The 22,665-nt window shown below is 36.5% G+C and overlaps 2 protein-coding genes across 3 annotated transcripts in view; both read right to left on the bottom strand.

Moving 5' to 3' along the window:
• Positions 1-16,171, bottom strand: part of LOC106072961 (uncharacterized) — a 77,300-nt gene extending 61,129 nt beyond the window's left edge. The window contains exons 1-8 of the mRNA XM_056017486.1: positions 15,999-16,171; positions 11,854-11,983; positions 11,336-11,466; positions 8,954-9,060; positions 7,626-7,784; positions 4,824-4,964; positions 3,786-3,844; positions 1,012-1,140 (exon numbers count right to left, since the gene is read on the bottom strand). Coding sequence (XP_055873461.1) covers positions 1,012-1,140; positions 3,786-3,844; positions 4,824-4,964; positions 7,626-7,784; positions 8,954-9,060; positions 11,336-11,466; positions 11,854-11,914 — 787 coding nt within the window. The 5' untranslated portion in view covers positions 11,915-11,983; positions 15,999-16,171. The remainder of the gene's footprint in view (positions 1-1,011; positions 1,141-3,785; positions 3,845-4,823; positions 4,965-7,625; positions 7,785-8,953; positions 9,061-11,335; positions 11,467-11,853; positions 11,984-15,998) is intronic.
• Positions 16,172-21,081: 4,910 nt separating this feature from the next.
• Positions 21,082-22,665, bottom strand: part of LOC106062710 (uncharacterized) — a 45,314-nt gene continuing 43,730 nt past the window's right edge. Inside the window, exons 20-21 of one of the 2 annotated variants that reach the window (XM_056017860.1) lie at positions 21,641-21,719; positions 21,082-21,212 (exon numbers count right to left, since the gene is read on the bottom strand). In XM_056017860.1, the coding sequence (XP_055873835.1) occupies positions 21,147-21,212; positions 21,641-21,719 (145 nt within the window). In that variant the 3' untranslated portion in view covers positions 21,082-21,146. The remainder of the gene's footprint in view (positions 21,213-21,640; positions 21,720-22,665) is intronic. The other variant, XM_056017861.1, reaches the window with a different exon arrangement.

Raw genomic sequence — 22,665 nt, 5'->3', positions numbered from 1 at the left:
AACAACGCGAGAGAATCTAAGTCTATCTCTGACCAATGTGCGGAACAACGCGAGAGAATCTAAGTCTATCTCTGCCCTGTGTGCCGAACAACGCGAGAGAATCTAAGTCTATCTCTGTCTTGCCGCCCTGTGTGCGGAACAACGCGAGAGAATCTAAGTCTATCTCTTCAAACAACATTGTGAGATAGTCAAGACTATGTGTGAAGAGACAAGTCCTTTTATGTTTAAAGTGCCTTTTATTTGTGAAACATTTCAACATAACATATATACACGGCAAACGTTATATTCAGATACCCAACTTCACTCGCTGACTTCCTCTCTTCTTGTTTACACACTCGTCACTTCCCCTAAGTCCCCGAACTCTCCGATACCCAACACTTGACCGTGTGTCACGGTTGACCTCACACAGTAACCGTGTCACAACACTATACAAAATGTCATAGTAATAATGTTAAAAAAAGCTCGCCTTTCAGACCTTGATGTAAAGGCCATCTATTTCTGTGGCCCACGGTCAACGAGGGTGTCATGTGGCCAATATAACGACCAACCGCCTTTACATTTCTCCAACTAATCTCTGGTACCCATTACGGCTGAGTTGGACTCAGAGTCGCCCAAAGATCCCGAAATTAAAAATCCCAGTCTTCACTAGGAATCGAACCCTGGACCTCTAGTTCGGAAGCCAAGCGCCTTACGCTCAGCCAACGCGCCTCCATCCTAATAATTAGGCATCGTCAGTTTCTTAATCTCAAGAAAAAATAAATAAAAAATTCGACTCTCGTACATTTGAAACAAAAATGACGTTGAAAAACAAAAAAACAAAACAAAAAACCTCGAGATATAAAGCACAAAGCTCCATGTTTTTGGAGGGGCTTTTATATCAAGGTAACCGAATTAGTACAGTCTAAATCATAGCCGGTTATTTCTTTTGTTAAGATGTAAATCTGACTGACGAAAACATCAACCAAAGAATCGACTCTTCCCTATAATAGTCGTTTCTTAGGTGCTTCTTACCGGCTGCAATATCTTTAGAGGTGTCGTTGTCATACATGATGCTGGTGTTGTCACACTGCACAGCTGTGACGGAAGACTCACAGCTTCCAGAGATCACGCCAAAGTACTCGAGTCCCTCAAGAACTGTCCCTATAAGAAACGTAACGTCGAAATAATATTGAATTATATTGCATGTTTCATAGCTGAAGCGTGATGTGAGTAGGTATTGGTTGTAGTAAAAAGCAAGCATTAAGTCACATCATATTTATAGCGGTCCGATGGATGTCTAAATGGATGGATATATATATATATATATATATATATATATGGCTCCTTTTGTCTGGAAAGGCAGTGGATGCGCCCAGATGAGTCACTGGTTTTGGCTCCAGTGTTGTTTTAGCCGCTTTGCAGCATCACCAGAGTTTCCTCTCCGGCGCGCATTACTGGGCCTTCGATAAAGGGGTCATGGGTCCCTCTCTCTACCTTGACTATGAGATCCAAAGGAACGCATTTGGCACCATCTCAGTTGCAGAAGGTTCCGGAGGGAATGTTATAGTTGCTATTCAACGCCTAAGGGGCTTCACTCCTGATTATTCCTTGAGGTTGTCTCCTGAAGCTTCATCGGGGGGTTGAAGTCTTAGTACCCTTCTTCTAGATGAATTACTTACTAGGCTTACAAGCTCCATCTGCCCGAAGGGGTGAAGGCGCATACCTGGTGCCACAAAACCGGGATAAATATCTATCTATCTATCTATCTATCTATCTATCTATCTATCTATCTATCTATCTATCTATCTATCTATCTATCTATCTATCTATCTATCTATCTATCTATCTATCTATTTATCTATCTATCTATCTATATGTGACATTTTACGTCTCGAGAAACGATCTTTTCCCTTTGCAACTTCTTGTGGGACTAAAGAGGCCAATCCTTGGTACACAGCTGCGATCGCAGGTTGGGCATATGTAATCACCAGGCGCCGTTGCATTTTCACCCTTCTTGCTACTACTGTTGTTTATGGCATCTGCAATCCGGCAACCTTCATTTATGCTCGCTCTCCATGTGGATCTCTAAATCACCATTTTTTCCAGCTGCTAATGTCAATTTTGAAGAGCTTCATGTCGCGTTTGCAAACATTCGTATACCGTATACCGTAAAAGCTGGCGACCAGCGGCTATCCTGCCTTCTGTTAGATCGCCATACAGAATATCTATCTATCTATCTATCTATCTCTATCTATCTATCTATCTATCTATCTATCTATCTATCTATCTATCTATCTATCTATCTATCTATCTATCTATCTATCTATCTATCTATCTATCTATCTCTCTTTTTCTATATTAATCTGTACATATATATATATATATATATATATATATATATATATATGTATATATATATATATATATATATATACATATATATATATATATTCATATATATATATATATATCCGTTTCTTTTTAGTGTAAAGAGTGGTGACCCGTCAAAATAGCGCGGAAAAATTAGCGCTGACAAAATAGCGCGAAATTTCCCGACAATATAGCGCAAGACAAAATATCGCGGATTTATTATATGATGTTTACAAAAGTAGTGGAATATTAGTAATTTAATGTCTTGGGCATCATTTTTGTTGATGTCTGTATCTTTTCAATATTATCGATCTGAAATTATGCCATATTTGCAGAGAACGAGAGTTCTTTAAATTTTATATCATTCCCCTTTTTCACCTTTGATAAAAATGCAGAACTATATTGCCAATGTACAGAAACAAGCCAGTGAAGGAATTTCTACGTGGCATGTCCTACAATTTAACTTTTTGAAAGTTTGTGTGTGTTTGTGTGTGTAAATTTGACAAAGTATCTTTGCGTGTTTTCGAAGTACACTTTTATAATGTAAATACATGCTATATTTTGAAATTACTAATTTTACCTTATTATGATTTTTGCTTATTTATGTTTTAAGATATCTAAAGTGTTTCCTGCAAAATGACTGAAACATTATAATGGCATTAAAACAAAGAAAAATTATGGCTCTTTTCATATTTTACGATATCTAAAGTATTTCTTTCAAAATGACTAAAATATATTTTTTTCTGCGCTATTTTGTTCGCGCTATTTTGTTCGCGCTATTTTGCTCGCTCTATTTTGCTCGCTCTATTTTGTTCGCTCTATTTTGTTCGCTCTATTTTGTTCGCGCTATTTTGTTCGCGCTATTTTGTTCGCTCTATTTTGCTCGCGCTATTTTGTTCGCGCTATTTTGTTCGCTCTATTTTGTTCGCTCTATTTTGTTCGCTCTATTTTGTTCGCGCTATTTTGTTCGCGCTATTTTGTTCGCGCTATTTTTTCGGCGCTATTTTGACTGGGTACCGTGAAGAGTATTTTGATAAATGTAGACATATATCTTTTTTATTTATTATAAAAACCAAATATGGTACTTCGATGGAGCCAATCATCAAATTGTCTACATGAATTCCCAATACATTTCTATCCCAGTTATTAGTTAGAATATGCAGCTTAGGAACAATGCTGTGCTCATTGATTATCTTATCTTATACATTACAGACGTTACTTTAAAGGAGTAGATAATTACGTCCTACGTGTATTGATGTGTCCAACTAGTCATGCATGCTAATCAGTGACTTAAAAACTGCATAATCTTTAGTTGTCCTGGCTGATTCAGGCAACCCATTAAAGCTTAAAGAGCCATAAGGAAGGAGGAGGGATAGTACAAATATGTTCTGGGTTTTTTAAATGAGATATATGTTTTGGTGGTGTAAATTGTTTACCTGTCCAGCTGTCGAATCTTTTTTTCTCACTGCAGTCTGCAATCTCATAACTTTCAAAACTGTTTCAGGAGAACGAGCATATTTTATTCATATAAACAAACACCATACATTATAAATGTTTCTACCAGCATATATAGATATAAAGAAGAACAATTTTATTTTTGTAGGAAAAACAATAGTAAACTTATGATTATGTTAATTATTATTTAAAGTAATACACTCTTGTAATGAGATTTCTAACTTTTACTGTATTAACCTATTTTTATTACGTTTTTTTAAAAAGGAGATAATAACTTTTCAATAAAAAAAAATATTACTGCAGTCAAGCATTTATATTTGATATACAGTAAATAATGTAAGATATAGAATCGTATACATCTAATACGAATATATAGGTTGTCATTGCCGGAAGTGGTACAAGAAATAAACACCTCACCACCAATAAAATGCTTACTATATGCATGCGTGTAAAATATCATCTGAGAAACAGACCAACACATGTCTTTACAATTGGTTAAGATATTGGACCCAACGGAACTGTTCATCTCTAGCTCCCAAACCAGTAAGCTTCGGGATGGCGTGGCTCGTTAGTGTATGCTACCCAGCAACTACCCACCTATCAGAAGGAGAACTCTGTATTCAAACCTCTACTGCCTTTCATTAAACCCAATCATGGGAAAGGCTTCGGGAGTCAACCGTAATGAAAAAATCATAAGCCAGCGATCCTCAGGCAGTTTCAATCACCCAGTGCTACACACTGGCAGACTCTGATCCCAAACCAAGTCGACGATTGGCGTTCCTTTGGACTCATTAGCTGAGTGAAGAGAGGTAAACCACTGTGTGGGGAACATATCTGCGACCAAACCTACACCCTGGCAAAGCCTGAGACTCCGCTGTCCCCTCAAAATGTATCGGCACTTGCCGTTACATTGGAAACATCAGTTGCTTGGACAGGGGGAATCTTCTTTGTGGGCGACATCGTTCGGAACAAGGCTAATGTCTAGGATTTCATCTTTAATCCTTTTATGCTAGGCTTACCTTTCAAGGTGTATTTTGTATGTGTTCCCAGGATGATAAATGTTTTTAGCCGTCTCTATCTCCTGGCCGGAGTCGGATTTAATGATAAACTTGACCTTGTTCAGCCAGTGGTCATTGACTATTATTATGGTTGGGTTCTCCCTGAGTAGGTACATTTCCATTTATCATTTATCAAGGCCAGTAATCAATACCAACGTATTAAGATGTTTCAATAAAAGTTACTAATTTTAAAGTTCAAAAGCACAAGCAAAACATTAACGTACCTAAAAACGAATACAAATATACTAACTATATCTCTTAATAGTGTAGAATTTATTTCCCTTTTTGATATAAAAAAATTATTACCAATATTTATTAGTCTACTTGATTTCTTAAATTAATTCATGTATTGATAGGTACAAAAAAGTTTAAAGTTTAAAATAGACTCTAGCGGTGGCGGAAGAGAAATGACTTGTTATATAAGGGTGCCAAAACCCCAAATATTTGCTATGTCTCTAAATACTGAAAGATTATTTTCCCTTGTAGGTATTGATACAAATATTTAACTACCATTAATTAATTGACTAAGTGGTTAATTTTGTTTACTGATTCTTGTTTTGTTAGGTGCAAGAAATAATTGCTTAAAGTTTGAACTTCGTTCGAGCATCTCATTTCTCTCTAATTATCTTTCTCTATATTTCTTTCTCTCTCTTTTTTCTATCTTTCTCTTCCTTCCTTTCTTTCTCTCTCTCCTTCTTTCATTCTTTCTCTAATTTTCATTCTTTTCTACCACTTTCACCGTATATCTCTCTTTCTTTTTTATTCTCTATCTCTTCATCTGTCTCTTACTCTCTCTCTCTTTCTCTTCTTTTTTCTTTCTTTCGCTCTCTCTTTCTCTCTCCCTTCGTTCTCTCTTTTTCTCATTCTCTCTCTTTTTCTCTTTCTCTCTCCTTCCCTCTCTCTCCAAAGGTTCATATGTCTTGTATGAGGCATCTATTGCTCTAGATAACGCTGAATATATTTTTTTCTTACTAAGCTGTATTAAAGTGGTGGCTTAGTGTTGTGTTTGGCTTCCAAACATTATGTCCCGGGTTCGAATCCTATTGAAGGCTGGTATTTTTTAACTATGGCATCTTTAGGGCGCCTCTGAGTCCATCTAGCTTGAATAGATATCTGACATGTTTCTAGGGAAATAAAAGGCTTTTAATCGTTGGGCTGAATGCATGACACACTCGTTAACAGTGGGTCCTTGAAAAAGATGACCTTAACATCATCTGTCTAAAAGATCACAAAGTCTGAAAGGGGAACTTTACTGTTTGCTTTTAAGCTTAATTAAAAGTTTCTATTTGAACCTTCTTATTGTCAGACAGTTACACTGGGCAGGGCACGTAACCCGTATGGAAGACACGAACATATGCCAAAGGTAATCTTTTTTTGGTGAGCTAAAAGGTGGTCAACGTAACAGATGCGCTCCACGGAAAAGCTTTAAAGACCGGCTTAGACGCCAACTTGCCTTAGCTGACATAGAAGGGAGAACCTGGTTGCACGCGGACTCAAAACGAGACAGCTGGAGGTCACTCACAAAGGCCACGGGATACACTTTTGAGACCAAAAGAAAAATCCGCTGCCGAGGACAGACGCAGATGGAGAAAAGAAAATCTAATTCGACCACATTTGGACAATGGTTATTCTTGCCCTGGATGTGGCAAAATATGTAGGTCACAGCTGGGGCTGCGCAGCCACGTGAAATACTGCACCACTCACTAATCTTATGACTCGAAGACTAGCCTTATCATTATGTGAATTTTATGAAACAGAACACTGTTGTTTTTCCTTCTTGTAAAACCGCCACATCTCATTCCTATGCAAGCATGAGTTCAAAGCCTATCAGCTTTGCCTTTTACATTTTAATTTGTAAAAAGTTGAGATTCTGAGACCCTTGTTTTTTTGTGTTTTTTTTTTTAATTTATTTTATTATAGTTGAAATAATTTGAAAACGAAACTAAAAATGTATGTCTATATCCAGGGGCGGCGTAGTGATCAAATTGTGCGCCCCGGATCAAAAAAACTTTACTGCCCCCCCCCTCATTGTCCATAAACATCACATAGAAAATATAGGCTTATAATAAAAAAAGTACTTAATAATAGTATAATACAAATAACCTTAAAATGTATTAACTAACTAAAATATTTATAAAAATTTAACTTTTTTTAGCGCCTTTCTGCGTGTGGGGCCCCATTGAGGGAGGCGCCCGTGGCATCGTTCCCCCCCCCCCCGCCCAACCTTTCACTACGCCTCTGGCTATATCATATGGTGTTTAGGGCTAGAAAAGACCTACCTTTAGCATACAGTACCGGCGAAAAGAATTGATGGGTTGAAAACATCGAGAACTCGACTGGCCATGAAAGAGATTCTATTTAATACAAGTACAATGGAGAAGGACGGTCGACAGATTATGTGTGGTGCCTCTACGGCTAGGTAATACATTTATTTACTCTGTTAGTACCAGACTATTCAGCTTTAAGCGAGAAAACGTGAATACCAATATTACATAGGGTGGAATGGTGATCCAGTAGTAAAGCGGTTGACATGCGAACGAGATGTCTCGGGTTTGAATCCTGGTGAGGACTAGGTTTTAGAATTTCTGGATTTTTAGGGCACCTCTGAGTTCACCCAGTTCCTGACATAAATGGGGAAAAGTAAAGGCTGTTGGTCGTTGTGCTGGCCATATGACACTCTCGTTGCCCAAAAGAAACAGATCATCTGCCCTATATATCGAAAGGTCTAAAAGGGAAAACGTGTTTCAACATTGAAAAGCTTACCTCAGAGTGAAGGCGATATATTTCCGGTCCCATGAGTAGGTGCTAGTCAGATGAACCAATGCAATGGATTGCATGTCCACAATGATCAGCATGTTGACCCCGAAGACGGATGCACTTCTTAGCTGAAACGTCCCACGTTTGTCATTAGCAGATTTCGTTCTGAAATAAAAGCAAAGTAAAAAAAAAAAACAACAACAAAAAGTAGAAAGAAAAACAACAACAAAAAGTAAAAAAAAAAAAAAAGTAGAAAAAAAACAACAACAAAAAGTAGAAAAAAACAACAACAAAAAGTAGAAAAAAACAACAACAACAAAAAGTAGAAAAAACAACAACAAAAAGTAGAAAAAAACAACAACAAAAAGTAGAAAAAAACAACAACAAAAAAGTAAAAAAAAACAACAATAAAAAGTAGAAAAAAACAACAACAGAAGTAGATAAAAACAACAACAAAAAGTAGAAAAAAAACAACAACAAAAAGTAAAAAAAAAAAACATCAAAATATAACAAGAAAATATAAATAAATACTTAAAACAAAAACAAAGTTTATATTGGGCACAGCTGTATGAAGTAGTAAAAGAAACAATGGACCTCATTCACCAATCGTAAACAAACAACATTTAGTCACGTGATTCTATATATCTTCTATACAAATTATGTATCCATAGTGGCTGTCACGTGATACGTATTTTTCATTGTTTTATCAATATTATGACGTGGCTAAATGTGTTTATTTACGATTGGTGAATGAGGTCCATTGTGCAAAATTTCAGCTTTATCCGAGAACGGACGTGGGAGAAATAACGTGTACACACTTTTTACCAGACAGACTGAGTTGAAAAAAAGCTTTGCAAAAAATCCTTTTTAAAGAACAGAGGCGTAGTAAGCAAAATGTGCGCCCCGACCAAGGTACTTTATTGGCGCTCCCTTCCCTATTTTCTATGAACATCACATAGAAGTATAGGCTGCGTGTGGCGCCCCTCTCCCCTTCCTTGAGGGTGGCGCCCGAGACATTGTGCCCCCTTGCCCCCTCTGCTCTCTTAAACCCATCAGCTCCTTCTACACAATTTAATACAAAGTAACACAATGCTACTACTACTACTACTACCACTACTACTACTAATAATAATAATAGACCAGCCAACCAACAAGAGAATGATTTAACATCGGCAATCAGCAATGAGCTACAATAACAATTGTGTACTCTCGTGGCTCATCGATAAAAAGAGAAAGCCTCTACCATTATTGACATCGCCGTACCACTATCTCATAATTAAAAAAAAAAAAAACACCTGTAGAACAATGAAGATATTGGAACCTAGGCTACTTACATGTATTGGTCAGGCAAACTAAAAGAGTCTACGTCTGCAGGTTTGGCTAGTGTGAATACATGACGTAACTGAGACACGTTTTGCATCCTAAGAGATTCTAAAATAATCTGGAAACAATCAAACCAAAAAAAAAAAAAGTAATATTAATAATTACATAAATACATAACAAAGGTAAGATACTTTTCGATCTCTAACTTCTATCTAAATTCTATTTTTCAAGGGTTATCTCCCGTAGATCAGTACTTATCCTGAATGAAACAAAACTAATTACTCACTACTAATTGATAAATTGGTAATTTATTTTAGATCGATTCATATGTTGTCATCGATAACGAATAATTGTGCGCGACAGAGAGTCTAGAAAACATCATTAAAAAAGCATAAAAAATTACACTCACAACATTACCACATTTAAAGGAACTTTTTGAACAAACATGCCTAAGAAAAATCGAAAAAATCTTGGAAGACAACGGCCACCCGCTCCATCAGAACTACGCCAGGTCGTCGCGAAGTGGGCGACTGCTGTCAATCAAAACAAGAACGGAGCGGTACAAAAACTCGCTCGTACCTCACTCGGTCAGACTCTATCACCGCCACTCATTGATCAGGGAACATGAAATGCACCAAGATACCTGTGTGTACTCGCTGAATGAACTCTTTATGTTGTCTGTTGTATTTATGTGTATTTTTCTGTTGTGTTGTCTTTATATGAGAAACGAGTCCTTGTAATCACAACAAATTTCCGTAAGGATCAATAAAGCAGTCTTAGTCTTCGTCTTAGACGGAGTGAATTAATATAAGCTATGTAAAAAAAAACAAAAAACAAGTGACTGACTAGAGTGTGGCTTTATAACGGGGTTCTATTTCGTATGTATTTTTTTCTGATTTTATGATTTTACCTATATGTTTCTAGTTTTCTACACGAGTCTACATTAAATATGAAAGCTATGTACATACAGCTAACTAAAAATATGCTCCTTTAAAGAAAGAATTGTATTCAACTTCTTTTAAAGTTTGGTAATCATTATAATATAGGCCTACACTTTGCACATTCTGAGCATTTTGGTTTTTTTTTGCGTGTTTGTAGAGAGATTTATTCACGTGGTGGCCTACTAGTTGATTATTACAGTAGTTTATCGAACACTTACACAATTTGGAAAACACTGGTCAAGATGGACCCGCTGTCTGGAGCTAAAAAGACAAAGGCATAGCTACTATCAACAAAGTCAGACTGATGCGAGTCTTGGGCGGTGAAATGCTTCAGAGGAACTCTGGGTATCTCATTTAAAGTCCTCATCACAAACGAAGAGATTAGAGATTAGATGTTACTCTAGCGATTGGACCCCACGATGACCTGCTAACTATTGTACAATAAAAACAACACTAAAACTCTATGGCCATATTACAGGATCTTAGGGCCTTGCAAAGACCTTCCTTCAGGGAGCAGTACTAGGAAAATGAAGAAGTGGCAGACAGAGAAAGCGATGGGAAGACTGATCAAAAGAATTGACGGACCCGCCTGTGAAAGAGATTCTATCCAAGGCAAAATGGAAGGAAGGAATAGGAAATGACGGTTGACAAATCTTGTGTGGTGCCCCAACGGTCCAGCAGGCTAAGGGAAAGGTGATGGTGAAGGATTTCGTAATATGGCCGATCTGTTTACCTTTCCTTTTCACAATCATTAGGCCATCATGGAGCCCAATCGTTTTTTTAAAAACCTTTTTTGGAATTGCCTCTTTGCTTGTGATAAACTGACACCTTCTATGAGAAATTAATTAGAGGTCTGGTGGCTGAGTGACTAAACGGTTGGTTTCTAAACCGAGAGCTCTCAGGTTCAAATCTGTGTGAATACTGGGATATTGAGTGTCGTGATTTTAGTGGCTAAATGTTGTTTTTTACGATTGGTGAATGAGGTCCATTAGGTCCGTCCAACTCTAATTGGTAAATGACATTTGTTTGAGAATGTAAAAACAGTTAGTTGTTGTGCTGGCCAAATTGCATCCTAGTTAATCGGCCATAGAAACATGTGACCTTGTCTAGACCTCCAGACAAAATTTAATTATAAGCTTATTATATTTAGGGTTAGGGGGATATATATATATATATATATATATATATATATATATATATATATATATATATATATATATATATATATATATATATAACGGTCAAATCAGAGCTTTCTCTTTTTGGCAAATCGACTTGTCAATTTTTCTCTTTAAAGAAATACATACATTTCTAAGAAATTTGTTAGAGCCTTTTTCGAGATCCGTATCCAGCCACGCTGATTTTTTTATTTTTTTGGAACCGATGAATAATGACCAAACTGAAAAGAGGAATCGTAATAAAAGCAAAATTGAAGGATATGCAAATACTCACTACCACGTTTGAATCGCTGTGCTTGAAGACGTAAAATATTACTTTGGGAAATCCTGATTGGCTAGTGTATCTGTAAGGCAGTCCTGGATATGTCGCCAGAAAATGTGTCCCAAAACTCCGTTTATAATTTTCTTTAAAAAGAAAAATTATTTTAAATGCATATTTATATATATAATGCTGTACTACAGTGCCCCCTCCCCCCCCCCAAAAAAAGTTAATTATGTGATAATTTTAAGATATTTTTTAGTTGTCTGTTAAAAAAAAAACAATAGACTATAAATAAATTATGGCTTTTAGATAGCGCTACTTTCATGCTTAGAGCGCTTTGGTCCAATCTCAGTTGTGGACCAGTGGGAGGAGGGGGTATCTAGGAGAAGGTTTTTCCGTGCTGCCTTTAGACTCTGCCCGAGTCGGGTGTCGAACCTCGAGCCCCCTTCATAGGTAGCCAAGCCAAGCCAAGTTTAAGCGCACTTAGCCTCTCGACCACGCTATGATACTATACTAAGTGATGTGGTTACCTTTTGCGACGTTTAAATGATATAAAAATAATAACAAAAGAGTTCTTTCTACTGCAAACATGTCGTCTGTTCTGGATGCTTCTTAGGAGTATCCTTAAATTGCTTCTTCAACTTTCATTTTGTCTGTCTTCTGAAATGAGTGAAAAAAAAAACGAATTAAAGATAAATATATTTTATTTTCAAATATTATGCTTATCTTCTAATCCGGCGATAAAGAAGGTGTGAGGTATTTTAAGCTTATACGCGCTGTGTGTTATACCTTTGCCACATTCTAGAGCAGACAGAACTGTTTCCTTTAGCATAAGGTTGTCTCCCGTCTCCCATAGGTAAAATTAGCTCCCCCTCTTGTAATAAAAGCAGTCCCCTTTCACCAGTGTTTCTCAAACTGTGTTCCGCGGACCTCTTGTGTTCCTCGAGGCCTGAATGGGTGTTCCAGGAACTACTGGAATGATAAACTAGTAGGACAACACACGCAAATTAATCTCTCAAAAAAAAAAAAAAAGTGTTCCTCTAAATACGCAGAATGTGCGAGTGTTCCCTTAAGGAAAAAGTTTGGGAAACACTGCTAAACACTGTCCATACCGGCAGGCGAGAGAACATCGTTATCTGTAGCAGACCTTTTGTACTATGAGCCCAAAATGAAGATGTACTATTTTATATTCAAATAATGTAGTAAACTAAACAATGGTATGTTACGTTTACATTAAAAAATTAAAATATTTCGGCATTAATGGTCCACTGCATCAGTGGATTAAAGATTTTCTGATAGGGAGAGAACAAACTGTTATAATAAATGGTTCTAAATCAACACCGATAACAGTAAACTCAGGTGTACCTCAAGGAACAGTCTTGGGTCCACTACTATTTTTAATTTACATAAATGATTTACCAAATTGCATTACTTCAGGAACAAAAGTCAGATTATTTGCAGACGATTGCATAATATATAGAACAATAAAAACAACACAAGACACAGATATTTTACAAAGAGAATTAGATGAATTACAGAAATGGGAATCAAATTGGAGCATGTCTTTCCACCCAGAAAAATTTCAGTTGTTAAGAGTAACAAAAAAACTAAAACAAATTAATTCCACTTATCTTATTCATGGCAAACCAGTAACACAGACTAAAAACGCAAAATACCTAGGTGTTATAATAAATGAAAAAATATCATGAAATCCACATATTGATGAAACTATTAAGAAATCAAACAAAGCACTAGGATTTATTAAAAGAAATTTCTATAAATCAAATAAGAACATAAAACTAAAATGTTATTTAACGTTGGTTAGGCCAATAATAGAATATGCATCCTCCGTTTGGGACCCCTCAACTCAAGAAAACATTAAGAAACTGGAGCAGACACAAAATAGAGCATTGAAATTTATAACAAACGAATATTCACATTGACTAGAGCAGTGATGCCCAACCTTATTCGCCCGGCGGGCCATTTTCATTTCCGACACTCGTGTCGCGGGCCACATCATCGAATAGATAAAAAAAAATGAAATAGAGAATAATTCCATTTTAAATAGTTTTATTAGAAACCTGTAGCACTACTAGGCCTACGTACACACGTAGGGCGATTACGTAAGATAGGTCTCATCCGTTTTATTACTGAAAGGTTTGTCTGCTCAATGAAGTGCTTGTAAACATTGTGATCGTCCTTAACACTTCATTTCGGACATTTGAAAAGTTTCATCAGGCGAAGAAATGAACTGTCTGCATCACTCTAAATTTCTCAAACAGGGATGTCTGGCTTTGTAAGTCAATCAATTCCAGTTGCAGATCTATCGGAGTAATCCTCAGTGGCAATAGAAAACATTTCAAAATCTGCTACTCTGTCATTTAGTTTTGCGATGCGTTAACTGCTTTTTTTACCCAGGACTAATTCTTTCACCACTGATAGAAAGCACTTTTTTTTTACGCATCATTTCTCATAATTTGAGCAACACTGTAACTTGTCCTTACCCTGGACACATTTCATTCATTTCTTGTCTCTTTGTTCTCGTCAGTCGCTTTACTCATTCAACTAGGCCTAGCTTAGCGGTCTTTTCTTGGCGGTTAAAACCATATTTTTTAATGTTTTGATTTGCAAATGACTTTTTGTTATAAGTTTTAAAAACAGCCACATTTCTGTACAAATCTTGTTGGCATATTTTCCACAAAAGCAAAGATATCTTCACTTTCTTCCCGAAGTTTCTACATTCATATTCTAGTTTTCGCTCCTATGACTCTCATTTCATTAACGCTCAAATATTTAAATGGTACGTACCATTCTCTTTGATATCAAAAGAACTTTATCAAAAAATGATGCAGAATTGATGCCCCTGTGTTACACACAACATATTACACGACTAGCTCAAGACAGCAGCGGAATTATTCAAGAATCTCAAACAACTGTCAACACTTGTCACCAAAAAATAAACGTCGTTTTCATTTTTAAAAAAATTAATAATATGAATACCATAGATTAGAATGAAATCCATCCAAGACAAACAGAGTCCTAACGTAGGAAAAATACATTTTTCAAACTTTTAAGAAATTTTCTTCACTTTGTTCCGAGGTTTAGACGGGCCGGATGGAAACACTTCGCGGGCCGGATCTGGCCCGCGGGCCGTAGTTTGGGCATCACTGGACTAGAGTAACAACTTTAGTAAAATCACTAAATTTAGAAAGCCTTCAGGACAGAAGACTCAAAAGTAAAGTAGCAATCATACATAAAACACTGAACCATAATCTTCAAATACAAAAACAAAATTTAATAAAATACTCTGAAAGACACAAAGATAAAGGCACATTTCTCGTCCCATATGCTAGGACAAATTTGTACAAATACTCCTTCTTCCCTAGTGCTATTAGAGCATGGAATGGGTTGCCTGAGCTAGCCAGGAAAACCAGTGACTTGGCAGAGTTTAAGTCATTGGTTAATATGCATGACTAAATGAATGACGCGTAGGACGTAATCATCTTCTTTTTTGAAGTAACGTCTGTATTATATAAGAAGATAAGATTTCCTAATGGACCTCATTCACCAATCGTAAACAAACAACATTTAGCCATGTGATAATATTGATAAAACAACGACGAAAAACGGTCACGTGACAGCCTGTGTGTATTACGTAATTTGTATAGAAGAGAATCACGTGGCTAAATGTTGTTTGTTTACGATTGGTGAACGAGGTCCATAATTTTTTTTTCTTTCAAAGATTAAATTAAAATATATAGCAATAATTTGTATTGTATTCTCCAAGTCCTTTGAGTAATAATATGCTCATGTAGTCGTGCTTGTTAATTACATAATTAAACTAGGACACTTATTTATTCTAGATGATTAAGGCATACCGTTCATTACAATAATAGCACTAAGAAAGGAAATGTTACTCTTCATGTCTTTCTGAGTGTTATATTTTTAGGTTGTTTTTGTTGTATTTTTAGAATATTGTTCAGTGTTTGGTGTACAGATATTATTGTTTGTTAACTTTTTAGTCATATTTCCAGAAAAGTTTTTTAATTAATATTTATGTTATAAAGTTAAAAAAAAAAAGTAAAGTTCCCCCTTTCCGACTTTGAGATCTATGGGGCAGATGATGTAATGGTCATCTGTTTCTGGGGCCCACGGTTAGTAAGGGTGTCATGAGGCCGCCACAACGACAAAACGCCTTAACTTTTCCTCAACTTATGTCAGGTACTCATTGGAGCTGGGTGGACTCATTATGCCCGAAGATCCAGAAATTTAAAATCCCAGTCTTCCCTAGGATTTGAACCCGTGACCCTCGGTTCAAAATCAAAGCGCTCTACCGCTTACCGAGGGTGCCTCTATCTATGTTATAAATTTCAATCTTTATTTTGCACCAGGAATTGTTCACTCATGCTACACAATTACGTAACTTATAGAGCTATGCTCTAGTCTAGTAGATGTAAGCTTTTGATCTAGCTCTGTGTCTGTGTCTAGCTCTGTGTTTGTGTATGTATCTAGCTCTGTGTATGTATCTAGCTCTGTGTCTGTGTCTAGCTCTGTGTTTGTGTATGTATCTAGCTCTGTGTCTGTGTCTAGCTCTGTGTTTGTGTATGTATCTAGCTCTGTGTCTGTGTCTAGCTCTGTGTTTGTGTATGTATATAGCTCTGTGTCTGACTCTTACGCATAATGATTATTTGTCATTATATCTTGATCTTCCTCCTTAGCTTCTGCTCCCAGTAAAGATCGATCTACATGACGTGATTAGTTCGTTATCTAGATTTAATGTTCCTTCTCAGTACACCTGTATAGATCTCATTACTATATACCTAAACAAATATTCTGACATTGTGAAACATAGGTAACTCTAGTGAAAAAAAAAATATTACTATTAAAGAAGTAGAAACAGGGGAGACAATGTGTCAACAATCACGCTTCCTTTCAATATTGGTGTTTAAAAGTGTGGCTTGGTTGTGAACGAATGTTTGAAATATAAGCATTGCAACACTTTGGTGACTATGAAATTCCCTCCTGCAGCTTCTGCAACCGAGTTGGTGCCAAATGTAATGCGATGCGTTCCTTTGGATCACACCAGCAAGGTCGAGAGAGGGATCATGACGCATGGGCCACCCATGACCCCTTTATCCGAGGCCCAGGAATGCGGCCCGGAGAGGAAACTCTGGTGCTGCTGCAAAGCGGACTGTGCGTGCTGGGACAACCCTCGCTGAGAACAAAAGAATTGAAGTGGCCTTAATCAAGAGGGAAAAAAAAGAAAGCTGCCCTGTCCGCTAGCCCTGAATCAGAGGCATACACATGTACGAATTGTGGCAAAGTCTGCCGTTCTAGAATTGGCTTGATTAGCCACACCAGATTCTGCCCCGTCTCAAGATTAAGCCAAAACCAGTGACTCGTTTGGGCGCATCCATTGCCTTTCGAGACTAAAGTAGCCATATATAATAATATAATGTAACTGCTGTACCCTGTTTACAGAATGGGAAGTGTTGTTTATAGATGTCATTCACAAGACTATGCAAACCCAGTTTGGATCTGTATAGCTATTCTCATTTGATGCAGAGGCGTCCCACAGAAACGCTTTAAAGACCTGGTTAGTCGCCAGCTTGCCTTAGCTGACATAGGAGAAAGCATCTAATTGTATGCTGCTTCAGAACGAGACAGCTGGAGGTCACCCGCAAATGCCGCGTGTTACACATTTGAAAACAAAAGAAAATCTGCTGCCGAGGACAGACGCAGACGGTAAAAAGAAAATCTTAATCAACCACCGGCGGACAATGGCTTTGTCTGCACGAGAAACGGAAAAGTATGGAGGTCGCAACTAAGTGGCGTTGTCATGTAAAGCAATGCACTCCTTCTAAATCTTCGTAATGGTGACATTGCCATTATTATATTTAGTTAAAGTTTACCACATTTCATTCCATCTTTCCACATTTCATTCCATCTTTACACATATCATTCCATCTTCACATATATAATTCCATCTTTACACATATCATTCCATCTCTAGACATATCCTTCCATCTTTACACATATCATTCTATCTTTACACATATCCTTTCATCTTTACACATACCCTTCCATCTTTACGCATATCCTTTCATCTTTACACATATCCTTTCATCTTTACACATACACTTCCATCTTTACGCATATCCTTTCATCTTTACACATATCATTCTATCTTTACACATATCCTTACATCTTTACACATATCCTTACATCTTTACACATATCATTCTATCTTTACACATATCCTTCCTTACATCTTTACGCATATCCTATCATCTTTACACATATCATTCTATCTTTACACATATCCTTACATCTTTACACATATCCTTACATCTTTACACATATCCTTACATCTTTACACATACCATTCCATCTTTACATATATCCTTTCATCTTTACACATATCATTCTATCTTTACACATATCCTTACATCTGTACAAATATCCTTACATCTTTACACATATCCTTATATCTTTACACATATCCTTATATCTTTACACACATCCTACAATCTTTACACATATCCTTCCATCTTTACACATATGCTACAATCTTTACACATATCCTACAATCTTTACACATATCCTACAATCTTTACTGATATCCTACAATCTTTTCACATATTCTTCCATCATTACACATATCCTACAATCTTTACACATATACTACAATCTTTTAATTTAAGGTTCTCCTCTTTTTCTTTTCTTTTTTACGTGTGTGTGTGTGTTATATTGATTTAGAAAGGTAAACGAGATTTAAAAAAAACATAAAACAATAAAATTAGGAACTCCATCAAGTCAAATATTCCTTAGTGACTTAGTCTTTAGCCAGTTTATGATCAGCACATGATCCGTCGACAATCTTTCTCCATTTCTCTCTGTTTGCGTCTCTTCTTTTAGGCTTTCTTCCAGTCACTTTCTATGTCTGCTTCCATTTCTTTTACCTGGTACTGGTTCCTGATAAAAATGTTTTCGCGACCTCTTAAGTCACTTTGATATGACCTTAGACTTTTAGTTTTCATTTATTGATATTAATAAATTAGTTGTAGAATACCGTGTTAAAAATTGAACTAAAAATCTCCAAGACTCATAACTTGTTGGCTGTTTCATTTGTATATCATGTCAGAGTGTAGATGATAATCTGTTTCTGGACTGTTTCTAGACTTATTCTGGACTGTTTCTAGACTGTTTCTGAACTGTTTCTGAACTGTTTCTAGACTGTTTCTGAACTGTTTCTAGACTGTTTCTGAACTGTTTCTGAACTGTTTCTAGACTGTTTCTGAACTGTTTTTAGACTGTTTCTGAACTGTTTCTAAGACTGTTTCTAAACTGTTTCTAGACTGTTTCTGAACTGTTTCTAGACTGTTACTGAACTGTTGCTAGACTGTTTCTGAACTCTTAAAAGCTAACATTTAAATTGGAAATAATTAACACATTAGGCGTACTAAGCCTTCTATAAGGGCCGTAGAATACGTATTTCACATCCAAGAAATAAAAAATAACTAAAGAAAGTAGACAAGTAGAACGTTGCCTGGTCGTGTTGTATGCGTTCTGGACTGTTGTTCCATGGTGCCGGGTTCGAACCCTGCCCGCCGCCATCCACGTCGTTCTGCGGGAGGTTTGGGCCAGGATGTAATTATTTTCAAATCTGAAGGAACATCCGAAACATGTAAAACAAAACTATTTTGGTCAGGGCCGGTCAGGTAAAAAACTTATTTTTTTTATAATTACGAAGTGGTTGATTAATCCATCTTGGCTCCAACATATAAGTGGCTCCAACTTATAAGTGGCTCCAACTTATAAGTGGCTCCAGCATATAAGCGGCTCCAACATATAAGTGGCTCCAACATATAGTGGCTCCAATATATAACTGGCTCCAGCATATAAGTGGCTCCAATATATAAGTGGCTCCAACATATAAATGGCTCCAACATATAAGTGGCTCCAATATATAAGTGGCTCCAATATATAAGTGGCTTTAATATATAAGTGGCTCCAATATATAAGTGGCTCCAATATATAAGGTCTTCATTCATCAACGTATACTTTTAACTTCAGGGACGACGACACCTATTAAGCTGTCAACAATAAAGGGACGCAATCTAACCATGATATCAACACATCCTTCCTTAAAGGCCGTTTTCTTATCTTAAAAATACTGAATTTTCTTTTCAAAAGAAGATGATTACATCCTTCGCTTGTCCCTAGGTCTATCTAGTCATTCGTGTTATTGGTATTCCTGGCTGAATCAGGCAACCCATTTCATGCCCTATAAGCAATAGGGAAGGATTTAAGGTCGGAATTACGTATTTGGAGGGACACAACTTTTTTGGTGGCCCCTACACTCTTTCGAAAGCTTTAATAAAAATCCACTTTTAACATTTATGAATAATCACTAAGTGGTTGTGGGGGGTGCCGTCCGCACTGGGTGACACCCAAGTTGGATAAAAAAAAACATATCTTGGAAAACAAAAAAAAAGACACACACAAAAAAAAATATCTAGATATATCGCCAAACATGTCTTCGCGCCATGGGCGGACTGGCTATATGGATCAGTGAAAGGGCAGAAGGAAAAAAGCATGAATGCTATGACTCGTGAACAGATTTTATAATATTCTTTTTTAAAAGGATCACTCAGACAGTCGTGATTTACAGACTCTACAGTGTATTAAGGCTCTAATCTAACGCTTTTTCCGAAATAAAATAAATGCATACATCCGCATGCAGTGCTTTTTAAAGGCTTCATGTCAGGACACAAAAATAAAATCATCTATATTTGCATTGTAGTTATTTTATATTTTAGGTAATCAGGTTCTTTTCTCCCACATGTTGGAGCCAATCTTCAAAGTTGCATAGCAATAAATTTATAAAAAAAAAAAAAAGGGGGAAAGCACCGTTCAACTGATGCAATATTATTACTGCAAGGTTTATCTCCGCTCAGCGAAGTACTTTTTCTTTATGAAAAACAATTATCGAATTACAACTAATTGATTAAATAATTGATTTAGATGTTAGCCATCAGCAATGTATTATTGTTCAAAGTATAAACTTGATCCGAAACTGAGAAGAGGGAGAAAACTCGAGTACAAGATTCAATCCAGACAGACAGACAGACAGATGGATTGAGTAAACAAAAGATGTGTAAAGAAGACAGTCTCTCGAGACGTAAAATTGAAAATTATGCGCCGCTTTGTATAGATAATTTAGATCTTTAACAGAATAATATATGATTGGAAGGGAATGCACATGACACAAAAACTAGCACCTTATCCTAAAGTAAGGCCCATAATGTTGAGCTAATCTCAGACACATAGTTACTTTTACAGCTAGACATCTATACTGCCAACTGTGAACATCCTGCTACAACTGGAACTGCTTACATGTTGAGTATTGCATGCTGGGTATATGTATATGCATGGGCAATGTAACCATCTTAACCAAATAAATTCCACACAACTCTCACTTTGTAGAAACTGCGCCCACCCTTAGGAAACCTTAAACCATTTCCGCTTTGAGTTTCCCTTCCTAATCCACCTTAGGCAGACCCTACTTCCACTACAGCCCAACAAAAACCAACAATATGTACGGCAGACCTGAACAACAGAAGAGGAGATTTAAATCTTCCTTGGCACAGTCTGCAAGAGAGATCACAGCTCAGCAGCAAAAAGCTGGCTAAAAAGCAAAATAGTGTAGTTGCTCGGTACAAAACAAAAGAAATGAAGCAACACAAATTCTTTAACAAATAGGTTTACTCTTAGTTAAGCACATTTGCATACTGCTAGTGTACCCCCATAGAAAACACTTTCACCAGTCCTTCAGACATGATCGCCTTCTTTTGCAGTTTTTGTAATAGCAGCCGGTTTTCTTTTTCTGTGGGGAAAAAATCAATTAATTATTTTGTTTTGATATCGAATAAGGGAGAAAACTTGAAAATTATTGGTAGATATAGTTTTAAGGGCGGGGTTCTTCCCCTTTATTAAAGCTTTTTTATTTAAAGGCATTTTTTATATCTTGCTTGTTTTATTTTTATAAATGCTTTTTTATCGATAGTCTAACTCAATTACACATTTTATTACATGACAGACCCAATCTAATTGATACAACTATGCATAATATAAGATTTTTGTTCCTTTATAAGTATATCTATATAGCAAACATTAACATGCAATAGAAGAACTCTTCTCTATCGAGGGCCGCATTGTGAAAAATTCAGGAATTCGGGGCCGCATTAGATATATACTTAAAACTAGAACTAAATTCATTTTTCAGCAAAAGAAAATGATAAAAACGGTTTTTACTTGCTTGCCTGGACAAATGGAAAAGCTTTGTTTGAAATGCGTATATTCTGCTTTTAAGTGCAAGCAACCCGTTGTAACACTGAGGATGAGAAACATGAAGACTGTCTTCGACTCTTCATTAGGAATATTAGTAACAAAGTCACAGTTAATGTACTTCGAGGTACATAACAGTTTCTTCCTCGAGATCTCATATTCTTCTTAATAGCTTGCCCATGCTAACCTAGCCGATACTGTTGTGGTACCAAGAAAACCGAAATGTTTAGTTTCCAAATCTTCATATACTTCTTGGAACTGCCTGTGGTTAAGACCCTTAGCTCTGATAAGATTGATCACTGTGATAATTGGGTCAATAACATGTTTGATATTCCATGCATCCTTGCACAAACTTTCCCGTGTAGAGTTTATAGTTGGGATTGATTGTTCTTTAATTTATTAAAAAAAAAAACACTGTTTTTCTCAGTCATAGCACGGGCACAATTAGCTGTTACACTTGCCATCTTGTTCCACGCCCAATCAACACTTTCAACACAGTTCTTCATAGCATTGAATAAACACTGGCCTGGGTTTGTGCCTCTGACTAAATGTTTTGAAATATTGCCAATAAGAATATTCATCTTTTACTTTAAACGTTTTAGAATGATGTAGAAATAAAGATAGTAATAAGAATCAGAAGTTTCATTAATTTATCTACATATTTAAAATTATTTAATTTTAATAAATTTCCTTTTTTTTTATTTTTAATCAATGGGCACGCCGGATTTCCGTACATGTTCGCGGGCCACATAAAACACTCTAGCGGGCCGCATGTGGCTCGCGGTTCGTAATTTTACCACCCCTGCTCTAACATATTCCAATTGCAGCAATTTGTCTCTTCAGACATAATCTCGCTAATTATTCTAGGATATTCACTATCTGCCTTTTTGGTCACAATATTGTCTCTCTAGGTGTAAAATGCCACTGAGTTTTTTTTTCACTCTTTTTCTTCATGTCTTTGTCTCTCTTATTCTCTCTAATTCTTCCTTACT

Source organism: Biomphalaria glabrata, chromosome 18 (assembly GCF_947242115.1).
Source record: "Biomphalaria glabrata chromosome 18, xgBioGlab47.1, whole genome shotgun sequence".
Lineage (NCBI taxonomy): Eukaryota > Metazoa > Mollusca > Gastropoda > Planorbidae > Biomphalaria > Biomphalaria glabrata.
The sequence above is the reverse complement of the archived record's forward strand: the minus strand, read 5'-3'. Positions and strand labels throughout refer to the sequence as shown.